Source organism: Strigops habroptila, chromosome 9 (genome assembly GCF_004027225.2).
Source record: "Strigops habroptila isolate Jane chromosome 9, bStrHab1.2.pri, whole genome shotgun sequence".
In the NCBI taxonomy this organism is placed as follows: domain Eukaryota; kingdom Metazoa; phylum Chordata; class Aves; order Psittaciformes; family Psittacidae; genus Strigops; species Strigops habroptila.
In genome coordinates, this window is record NC_044285.2 from 9,888,501 (window position 1) to 9,900,922 (window position 12,422).

Consider the following 12,422-nt stretch of genomic DNA (forward strand, 5'->3'; position numbering starts at 1 on the left):
CTCTATTTTAGGTCAAAATCTACCCTATCGTATGAACGTTCAGTTTCACTGACCTCCATGTGTTTCTGCAGGAAAACCACACTCAGGTGATGCTGCTCTGAAACAGGCTGTGATAAGCAATATCTTCTTAATATCTCACACAAAGGAGGGAAATTAAATAAGATTCCTTTCAGACCATCTAAATAGGCAATAATCCCAAGGGAAATTTTAATCTTGGTGCTATAAAAACCAAACTGGCCAGCCAAATGAACAAAAGGCATGTCCTACCAGGTGATGGGTTTTGACTGCAACTTGCCACCTGGAGTTCATTAACCACTTCTGCCTTGCAGCATGACCTACCTAACTTTAATTGTGTTATGAGAAGGAATTGTCAGTATGTGGTTTATCTTCCATTTGACTTAACTACAGGGCAGTAGTGATTCTTCCCCGAAGGGGCTGTATTGGAAGAAAAATGGCACCCTGTTTTGATGCTGTAAGTACAAAACGGATATTAAAGAGCTGTTAAAAAAATACCACACACTCCCTTCCTGCTCCTTGCTTCTCAGTTTGATAGTTCCATTCAATAAATAAATACACATAATTGATGCAGCATTTACTTGAACTGAACTGTCAAAATGTCTTGACAATCAGTTTTCTCACCCCAAACTATAATTTTCCTTTAGTTGGGAACTTCAATCAGTGATAAATTTCTTATTCTATGTCGATTGGAAAACGGAAAAATCTATTATTCAAACAAGCAAAGTTTTATATGTATGACTTTCTTGGCTTATAATATAAACATAGTAGATAATTTAACTAAAACATTATGTATGCAGCAGGGAGCATTAAGTATTTTTATAGTAATCTGATGCACTATTGTAGTAATTATCCTACTATTCAGTGAAATAGAATATTTTCTATTTTAACCCAGCATTCAAACCACATACATTTACATTCTTTTACAAGCTTTTCTGTGCAGTGAAATACACAGTGCATGAAGCTGTGTTAAAAGATCAGAATGCTTGAAAAAAGCACTTTTTGTTTCTGCCTTTTTTAGAGCACAAAGAAAATGGGGGTGGAAAGTTGCTGTGCAAGTGGTCAGAGGGTGGATCTATTCTTTATACCTGGAAAAGGAAGGACACTCATTTATTTCTATCAGACAGTCTCAGTTTGGTTACTGCTTAGAAACATGTACTATCAGCTGAAAATAACTTGGAAGAAATGCCAAGTCCTACATATGCTTGAGCCTCTCTGAAAATCCATTGAAACTGACTTATTTACACTCATTCTGTAAAAGAGCAAACAGTCTGTGTCTGCACTTAAGGAAACTAGTCATAGGAGTAACCAGTTATCAAATTGCCAACAACACTCTTGCAAATGCTCTCAACTTTATATGTGAGTCTCAGAACAGTCATTGTTTTTCTTAAAAGCCCTTAAATTTGGCTGGAATCCATTAATTTTCTAAGAATCTCAGGTTTCTTATAAATAAAATAGTAAACTTTTAGTCACTGTGGTCCAGACAAATGCCTGAAAACACAACCTGACTGCACCCTAAAGCTTCCAAAGCCACAGACTACAGAGCAAACAACAGGGAGTGCATATGTATTTATCGTTTAATCTCATTATTTTTAAGCCAGTGTAATGACTTCAGGGGGCCTGAATCACAATTTTTGAAACAAATGGAATATAAATAACAATAATAACATTGAACTATCAAAAGCTGCCTCTTGCAATTCAAGGTATTTTTAAACAAGGACCCAGACAATGTTCAGTTATTTTTTTAAATGGAAAATATTCCTTTAAAATATTGTAGAGTAGTGAAATGATTGACAACTGTAAAGAAATACTACAGATTACAAGAAAAATATTTATTCTCCTCAGGCATTCTCTTTATTCTAGTAACGTCTTACTTCTCACTAACAATACTATGAAAATTAAACTTATACTTATGTTGGGGACTCTTGCATCAGGGCCAGAGTTCTTCAGATTGAAAAAAATCCCCATATTCTGGGAAAATGAGGGCAAACCCTGAGTTTCCCGAGCACATAGTTGGCTTATTTTAGCTTGGGATTTCTTCAGGCACGGAAGACAAAACAGATCTTTAGCTTTTAGGATGGTCACAGAGTTTCCTATGGATGTTAAAGGTGCCGTCTGCCTTATGACAAGCTGGCCTGGATGACTTCTATTTGCACTTATGGAAAGATTGATGAGAGAAGCATTAATTACGCTAACAGGCATCACACAACATTGCAGTCCTCAAAAGCAGCAAGTTTCGTGGTGCTCCATATGGTGTGTGACAAGGCACACAGATATGGCGCAGAAAGCACACAAAATGACCAAAGACTCATGTTACTAATGTTCTACAGCCTGCTGAATATCATGAACTGGAAAGGAAGGATGATGTTTCATAATGCCTTGCAGATCGCTCTATCTCTGCAATTCTAATACCTCAAGAAACAGTGTTTCCCTCTGCATCTTTTTGTCTGCTTTGGAAAGGGACCAGAGGAAATCTTGAATTTAAAGTCTTGTCTGTATGAGTATTTAAAGAAAAGGTGCAAGTGACAAGCAGCGAAATAGAGATTCAGACCTTGCTCAAACAGTGCTATAAAGCTTCCAGCCTACTTAGACGCTGCAGACTCTTCCCTCATTCAGAGAGAGTCAAGCACTAAGAAATGGGGACAGGGAGTTCTGAGGACACGGAAATCCACAGGAATAATCCACAGGAATTTATTTAAATAGCCATTGCTAGATACATACATACTAGAGAAAAAGTACCTAATATAATTTACATTATGCTGGGATATTCCAAACTCGGACAACATTTATTTCTTGTAACGAAAAAGTTCATCTAATTGAAATGAAATTTGAACATAAAACTTAGCAGAAATGGATCAGCTCCTTTGAACTACACAATGGAAAAATAGTAGACAGTGAGATCATTAGTTAGTACATTGCAATAAGTTGGAAACAGAAGAGATGTCTGGTTCCCTTAAAACTATCGGCAGGTAATTTTTGGTCTGTTTGAAAGCCTTTGCCAAGGCAGCAAGACAACCAGAACTGATAGAAGGAAAAAATCACTGCTACCTAACTAACTAGCATAACAGCACAGGGACTTCTGAAGCTGTTAATTGATAAAATATCCTGACAACTTCCCACATTTCCCAGGAGCATCAAGTAAGGAAAATGTCTAGACATAGTACCAGTGATACCACAGAAGTCCCAAGAACACAAACATATTTTCTTTTAAACTTCTTCAAACAGATGATTTCTACTGCGTATCAAACAAATGGTTAGATTACTAAGAACACCTACAGGGCTACTCTGGGTCAGACAACCTCACAAATTCATGAAAGGGCCAGAAGTGAACAACAGAATTCACACTCTGCTCCCTCAGCAACAAAATTAAGCTGAACGTGGGATACTGCTCATCAGTCATTTTGAAGTTCCTTCATGCTGGCAAATGAAACTACTGTCTTCAGTACAGGCTCCTTGAATTACTGTCAGCTTGCACACCAAGTGCAGGTTTTATGCAAACGTTTTTGCATTTACAAACTTGCATTTGAATGTGTAGTCATGCAAACATGCACATGTGCAATTGCAGGCAAAGACCAGAGATCATTTCAGCCTAAATGTCTGCTTTTGTCCTCAAAATTCAAAAACTTCAGTGTTTCAGAACACCTTTGACAAAGACATTGGCTAAAAAGTATAGTAAAGTGGATTTAAGATGGCAATGAAATAACTGTACATTACACAAATCACTTCAGATCTGAAAAAGAGAACTACAAATTTAGTACTAATGAAAGCCTTGTTTCTGCTTTTGAGTACAATTTGCTGATTTCTAAACATTATTTCCTCATTAAAATGAACAAACAGAGACACTCAGTCACAATAGCTGTTGCTACCATCACACGCTTATACATATATACTTGGGCTATGTATACTAGGACTCCACCTTACCAGTCCTAGTGCCCACTGAAGGCAGGGGAGGGAATGGAATGCATCAGCTTTTGTGATCACGTGTGCTGCTATCCTATGGATCAACCCCATCAGTAAACAGCAGTAGTAGATGATAAAGGAGGCACTTATCAGTCACTTACCATCCTGCTGATAGCATTCTGGGGCATCCCTCCTAACTTCTGTCTTCAAGGTTTGAACTGGAGACTAGTACAAAAGAGGCTGCTTTCTGTGAGCTCTAGACTGGATCTCTGCTTCCAATTGTTTCTGTTCTCTCCTTTTCTACATTTTTTATTTCTTCTATGGGTACAACTGTCTTCGCTTCTCACTGATGTCATCAGTCCTGTCATATATAGGTGTGTTCAGAATTCCACTGCCTCCACTTAACACTTCATAACTCACTCTGTTCAGTCCCAAAGTATAGTATGTAGTAGCAACACCAGCAACCTTGTCTAGTAACATGTACTTAGGACGACAGGGAGATTCGATTACATCCAAAAAGGAATGTGCCTAACTACTTGCAGACAGATGTATGGCACAAAGTTCCTACACAGTGATATACCGTAGTAAGACCTAAACAAACTCCCATTTGACCTTCATGCCGGTCAGGCTGAAAGCAGGTCTCCCTAATTACAACTCTGTATCCCTCCTGTGCTGTAGAAAATGGCAGCATTTTAGAAAAAAAGGAATAATTAACATGGGAATTTTAACTCCAAAACTATACACTTTTGGTTCCTAGAAACACACTGGGGTATCACCAACTGCCTGGCAGCCGATACTGCTGCAGCAACAAGGTTAAAGCAAGTTACTGTATCAACACCTTCTTGCACCTTACTTCATCAAATAAAGTTTGTGTTTGAACACAGATTAAAAAGGAAACGAAGTAGTTTGAAATACTCTATGGATAACCTAGAAATAAGTTAAAACTTGACGCTGCATATCTTCCTACGTAGCTAGATTAGGGTAACACCAACAGAAGCCCCAACAATGTCAAACAATGCCAAACTCTTACAACTCGAGATAAATAAACAAACAAAGGTACCTCCAAGACATGTGGCTGAACAAGGAGTAAAACCAATGTATTCCCAGTCATAAATCACACTGCCATCTTCAGCAGGTGAAAAATCTGGTGGATAGGGGACAGGATCACTGTCACAGGATGCCTCGTGACAGACTCGTTCTGTTGGTGGCTTCACATCTTCACATTCTTCCTCAGGCAGTTCTACCTCAGTCTGAGTAAATGCGAGAAGAATTCGGCACTTCACCTCTCGCACCTGTATGCCATTGCCACATGTGGCACTGCATGGAGACCAGGGCTCAGGAATAAACCTGCAAAGAATCACAGTAGAAACTTCGTCATTTTATTCCATACAATTCTTTCTGTGTGTGCACAGTTAAAACATAAATGTATGTTTATACACAAAGAAGACAATACATAATACTATTTTGTTTCAAACTCCTTCAGTGGAAAAAAAAAGGGAGAAACTCCATGAGACATATCTATACAATATAAAATAGCTCTCCAGGTATAGAGACTTAGGCATATGCCAAAAGTATGCTTGCAGTTTGCTTAAATCTGAGGAAGACCATCACCTTATGTCATACTAATAATCAGCAACCGGAGAGAAGAAAAGCACTTTCCAAACCTAGCTATCTCCAGTGCACACCACCACAGGCTGCTGTTCAGATTTCATCTTGTAAGAAGCCTCTCATCTTCAATAAAGAAGTCTAACCGGCTCTGTCTCTAATCCATCATTTTTATTAGAAAGCATTTATGCTCCTGATGAACTATAATAAAATTTTATTTTACAGATCATGGAATTTACTGAATAAAAGGAGGTTTTAGTCTGTAATATTCTCTGATTTCAAGGGCCGCATTAATATCTGATAGTAATTTTCAAAATGACACTAGAGCCAAGGGGCTGAATTTCATTAATGAAGTCATCCTCTGTGGCTCTGGGGTACAATTTATAAGAAATCAAATACAGACTATCATAAGGCATTTTTTCAAAGGGTTGCAGTTGCTCTTTATTATATGTCCAAATGCAGCTGATGATCAAAATACAAATGGGAGATACAGGAGGATATATTTGACCAATGCTAAAAACATTTGAAGGAAAAATCCAGCTTAGGATCCAAAGATTTTCTCCTTATCTTTGACTAAGAATTATCTTTCTGTTTACTCTAGGAAAGCTGCCCTTACAAACATAGGAACACTTGTGTAAGACAAAAATTGGAATTTATGCTCTGCATACACAAAAAGAATCAAAAAATGTCAACTCAGTGTGGTTGATTCTGTAGACAGTTTATCATCTTGAGCCAATAACTTCTTGCCAGTATATACAGAGGAAGAATCAAATAGAGGAAAGGAGAACAGATGAGTGGGTAACACAAGGATACTCTAAGTCCTCAGGGTAGTCACCCAAGCTGTGCTTGGGACATAGCCCAAGACAGACTGTCTCCTCTGGAAAAGACTATTCCCATTTCCAATAAAGGTTACAAGATAACTGGTTATTCTTTAAGGAGCTGTTGGTGAAATACCTTTACAAGTCTAATTCAAAGATAAAGATGTCAAATCCCATCACTTAAAAGTTTCCTTTCCTGTTCAGAGCCTCAGAATTTTAGAGCTCACTGGTCCATGACAGACCTCAGTAAAGGGTGCAGTATCCCCAGCTCCTCTTGAAACCAAGGAAAACTGTAAGTGCTCATACAAGTCTGTGCAAAAAAAAGTGTAAGTCCATTTGTAGTTATGTACCTAATTGGAAAAATAAAATTGATGGACATTTATAGTTGAAAAAAGTTGGTTGGTGTTCTGACCACATGTAACAGTTGACAGTCCGAAAGCAAATAACTTTTCTGGTAAAAGCATGACAGCAGCATACCAGAAATTAATGCTAGTTTTGTGTACTGTTAGTTGAGTGCATTAAGACATTCCAAAAATAATGTATGATGCTTTCTTTTGAAATCCTGTATAAACGAAAGGAAATTTTGAACCACAGCAATCCTTTCATTCAGCAACCAATTGATTTATAAAGAAACTCAGAAAGTTCTAAGCATTTTTTCTATGACTTATAGCAAGCCTATATTCTAATTGAGGTTTTCCTGTTGAATATTAGTGTCTGGTATTTTTCAGCAAAGTGCAAAATAAAAAAACACCCCAAATACTTTTGATTCTACCTTGGCATTTGCTAAATCAGTCACATGACTATGTGGCTCTTAAAATCCTAAATAATAGAACCTTTCAAAAGATGACCATGTTAAAGTCACGCTTTAAGTAATCTTCAACAGAAGCCAATGGAGATTCCTAATACAAATTTAGAGCAAGGAGCTGAGCAAGGAACTGACTGGACAGTGAGAGAGCTCCAGAGGAGAGCATTCATCTGAATTTTGAGATCAGGCAGATGATTTTTTATTTTTAATACATGCACACCCGAAGACTGTGACAGATCATTAAAGCAAACTCCATCAGCCTCAGAAGTGATATATTTTTTACTCAGTGGCATTCACAACACACACATGGTAATGCTTTGCACACAATAAAAGCAAATTCACTCTGCCTTTGACGGGCATACGCTCAGAGTGTGCTCATGCCTTGCAGCTTATCGGGAATATATAATGGAATGATAGGATGGTGGTAACTCTGAAAAATTTTCTGAGTTCTGTAACTAAGTTTGTAGATAAGACTCCTTTTCTGATAAAAAAAGGAAAAGAATGGAAAAATGCAAATCCAAGCAGGCACAACTTTTCAATGAGCATTTCTGTACAGTCATTCTTCCCAGTGCAATGTAGAAATCAAATGCTAAACTCATCTGCTCGGGTATAAATGATGTACGCACTACAGATGCATTGTAGAATATGTTCATGCTGCAGTGTTATCACTCTTATGCTAATGGAAATGTGCATTCACCTGGCACACTGAAAAAGTAAGATGACCTGGAAAATGAAGCAGTGACCTAAACTACTGATGATAAAACTGGGACAGAACAGCCCAACCCAACTACATCAAATCTGAACCGAAAACTTAACTTGGTGCAGCTTTCTGTATCTTTCTTAATACTTTCTTAATATTTTTTTTATTATTATTGTTTTCCTTATGCCTGCAGCTCTTGCTTCCAGTTAAGACAGGAAATAAATTTACAGCCTAAATCCTGTGGAAAAAAAAAAAAGGCCACTCTCGTGATATTTCTAGTCCAACCCTACTGTGCCAAGGGGCCTGGATAAGAGTTTGCAGAAGTATCTAAAATGCTGGCTGCTTACCAGGGCAGAACTTCCATGATGCTGGCACCCTACCCCTCCCTGAAGCACCACCTTTGCCCTCACTAAGCAGAGTTGCACTGCCAGGTTTTATCAGCCTTGACTGTAATGTGCTGGATGAAATCATCAGTCCATTGCCAGAGAGAAACCTGTGAAAAATGTGTAACTCCCTATCACCAAAGGCACAATGGGGACATTTATGTGAAAATGACTCAAACACAATGAGCAGCAGCCTTTATGAGAGACACCTCATTTCACAGTCAGTGAATGCAGCTCCACAAACCTAGTGATTATCTTTTAGTTCAGGTTGCTGAAAAAAAATATATCAGCTTTTGAAAGCATTTTAGTTTTGCCCTTAGCCATGACAAGGTAAGGCAGTTGAAGTGTCTATTTCTTTAACTTACGATTAATAAAAAGGAGGCAAAAACCTTTCTGGAGCTTCTCTGTGAATCCCACTGTAACTAAGAAGGCTCGAGGGAAGAACATTTAAAATAATGATTGGTATCAACTGTCATCACATTCCACAACTGAAAACTAAAAAGGTCAGACCTACATTTTTCTTGGCCTCACTTTAAGGGCAGTCATTTTTTATTTTGCTAATAATAAAAAAAAGAGAAGCTTTTGAATGTTCCCCCTCTCTGTAAATTCAGGACACCAGCCGTGGTAGACCACAGCAGCAGAAGTATTTATCTTCCACAAGCTACTTTTGGCATATCCATCATTTGTGGGTTCTAAAACACAGCTGCATTTATTCTCTTATTCATTATCAACTAAAATATCACACAAAAACACAGAAAGACAGTTGTAATAAAAGGATGGACTAGAAGTTGAGACTTCATATTGTGGTTTAAATTTGGATGACAAGAGAATAATTAAAATTATAAGCGATGGCATTTTACCAAGGAAATCATAAGCCTCCTGCGAGGCAAAGGTGGGCCATGAGTTATCACAGCGCCATGTGTAAATTACGGAAAACAAAATTAAACCGTTTCAAACCAGAGGGAAATCTTGTTATAATTTACTCTGGGAGAAGTTACAACCTATTGTTACAATTTCTTTTTAAATCCTAAACCCTGACCCAAAAATCTTACTCCAGCTGGAAAAGACCACAGCAGTTAGAGCACAAGATTCAAAGCATCTATTGAGAAACTGCTCAGGTTGCAAACCATTGTCTACATGACCAACAGGCAAGCTGCAAAAAGGAATGAAGTCAAGGATCAGTTATTTCTCATTTCTCCTTACCTGACAGCTTCCTTAGAAGAATAAATTAAGAGCATGTGGCAGCAGAAGACAGGTAAAAAGAAACTAATGGGGAACCTGGCTGCAGCATTAGAGCTGTGTCCCAGGAGAGCCCAGAGAACCCAGACTAGGAAACCACAGCACCTCAGCAACACCTCAGTAAAGAGAAGGATTGCAGAGGAGACTCATCAGCAACAAGTGGTTGGAGAAACCTGAAGATGCTTCTGGAAATTGTGAAGGAAAGAATCTTAGGACAGATGAGGATTGTGAATGAAAGATGAAGAAAATCTAGGTCTCCAGAGTAAGTGAAGAAGAAATAAGATTCCAGGAAACTGCAAAACTGCACAGCTGTGACAGGACATGCACTGAGCACTCGAACACATGGATGCATTCACACTGTGAGGCTGCAGTGGAATACATCGGTCATGTCTAGGAAGGCATGAATAACTGCTTTCTTTGTGAGGACAAGGTACAAGGGAACCCATTAGACAGTTTCCAGCTCGGCTCTATTATATTCTAAATACACTCTGACCTAGCATGCTGTGTCCCTGTCAGTCCTCCCTGCTTGTTCTGTCAGACTGCTGCTGAACGATCTTAAAAACCTCGAGACTACATTAGCTTATGGTTGCCATAGCATGATTTTGAAATGCCAGAGGTCGTTTTCTTTATAGCTTCATGCTGAATCCTCTTCAGCATGGACTCATATACCTTCATTCTGATATGCTGAATTCAACAGGCACATTTGATTGCATCACCCCCCCCTTGACTATCACACTATTTTTATATCTTTGCTACTACCCTGCTTGAATTCAGGGCCACCAATTTGGAGAGTGAAATAACTGCTCACAGTAGGTTGACACTTGACTTGAGAGGCTAGAGCAGTGAAAAGTTTAAAGCACAGTCACCATAACAAACACCTGTTTGGCAAGAGGTTTCTTCTGTGAGTCAGTGCAGGTGTAAAGATTTTATTACTCATGATCACACCTGTTGGTGCAAGTGTGCCAAAAATCAGGAATAGCTAGATGGAGGAAGAAAAATAAGAAGTTTTCAGGCACGCTCCGCTCTCAGAGCAATAATAAATCCAAAGTAACTTCAGTAAGCTCATCTAAATGATTTTAAACTAACATTACTACAAATGAGTGCAGAATTTGGCAAAGCACAAGAAGATACTGCTCAAAATCTCTCATGAAAGCCTTATAGAAAGTTACTACTTTTTAGAAAGTTATATACTATATATTGGATTTATTAGATACATATATCCGTGAAACATACACAGGGGATATAAGCAATTGTGTGGATGCCCTAACATACAAGGGACAGGAACAAGTGCAGGTGGATTTAAATTATGCTTTCATCCTCAGGACTTAAATATTGTGAGGCTTACCCCCATCAGCTTTTAAGGGAACTCACAAAATCCAGATGTTATTTCACACATACTCACGTGTAAAGTATCACAATTTACCCCCACAGATTCAGCTAAGCTCAGAGATCAGCAGGTTTTTCTCACTTTCTTTATGCATTGGGCTCACCCCCCAAGGAAATGCTGGCAACCCTACAAAGTACCCCTTAGTTTTTAATACAGCCACTACATTCTTGAGGTAAAGCAACGGCTGGGATAGAACTGAATTTACTTAATTTACATCTGCTGAAATGCTTCCACATGCATTAATTAGGCTAAATTAAGATTCCTTTGCATTGCTTGAATGGTACAGGGAGACTATAATAGACCAGCTCTGCATCATCCAGAACAGGAGCTCCAGAAGCAAAGCTAATGAGATGTAAGATTAGGAACAGCTCACAACACAGCTCATCTCCCAAGGAGGGCCAACTGTCAAAGCAAACTGCATAGCAACAGTCATTCCAGATGATCTGCAAAATGTGCCGGAAATGTTTCTTCACTGTAAAAGACAATGTACTTACGTTGGCTCTTCTGAGACTTTTATGGTCTCTTCCATTTCATGTGCCTGTTTAAGCCACGGTAATTTTGCTTCCACAGGAGTTTTTTCTGGTAGAGAGAAAAAAATCAACACAACAAAAACATTCAGTAATTCCTCTAAAATCAAAACAATATGTAAAAGTTAGTATTATTCATCTTAGCACTTCACACTTTACATTGCCTACTGATCTAATACTTTTGAATATATATTTTGGACAATATAATATACAAGAAAATTTCCTCATGATGTTTGAGCTCCATTCTGACACCCCTCTTTACTGAAAGGGTACCAGTAATACAATTTCCATTCCTGTTTAATCTTTTACTTCCTTCCCACATCTTCCCCAAATGCAGTTTCTAGTAGATCGTAGCTTATATCTCAGTCTAATGGATTATTGTCATAATTTAAGTTTATAGCTGAAAAAGAAGCCAGAGCACAGCAAACACTCATTGCTTCCCAGATAGATTGGCGTCATTAGAAAATATACACAGAATTATTCTTTTTCCTGAGTTAGCCAGCTATCCCAAACCTGGAAATTAATTTAAAAAACAACACTGGCTTCTTTTATCTGTCTATACATCCTATACTTCTGTAATGCTTTTTCTAGGAGTACTGTAAGCCAATTGAGGATCTATGCCTCCAAATTTCAGTTAAACCCCAGAAGAGGGTTCTTAAATATTCAGAGCTAGTTTCTACTTCATGGCTTAACTCTGAATAGTTTTCTGCTTGAAGAACTCCCTAGAGTCTAAAACCAGCCTGAAAATAGGGCTGTCTACAGATTTCACTTTTTCTATGCAAATCTCTATGGTGAGTTAGAAGGTCTGAAGTACAGCCTTTCAAATAGAAACTGTAAGAATAGGAGTAGCAACCACTAAAATGGCCAAGAGGGACAAAAATGAGCAAATGACAAGATACACTGGTTTCCCCCCCCTCATCTGTGTTTTTATTTTTCACCTTCCCACCTACTGTTGTATGCCTTACCAACTCTTTTAGAGAGTATTTGTCAATTTACATCATTGTTACAGACGTTTTAAACATGCAGGTATGGAGAAGAGAGAA

General features: G+C 38.2%; 1 protein-coding gene across 4 annotated transcripts in view; it reads right to left on the bottom strand.

Annotated features, from left to right (window-relative positions):
- The window catches only part of ADAMTSL3 (ADAMTS like 3), a 179,923-nt gene that overhangs the window by 37,311 nt on the left and 130,190 nt on the right, over positions 1-12,422 (bottom strand). For all 4 annotated transcript variants that reach the window (XM_030498307.1, XM_030498305.1, XM_030498306.1 and 1 more), the window contains exons 15-16: positions 11,347-11,431; positions 4,976-5,262 (exon numbers count right to left, since the gene is read on the bottom strand). In XM_030498307.1, the coding sequence (XP_030354167.1) occupies positions 4,976-5,262; positions 11,347-11,431 (372 nt within the window). The remainder of the gene's footprint in view (positions 1-4,975; positions 5,263-11,346; positions 11,432-12,422) is intronic.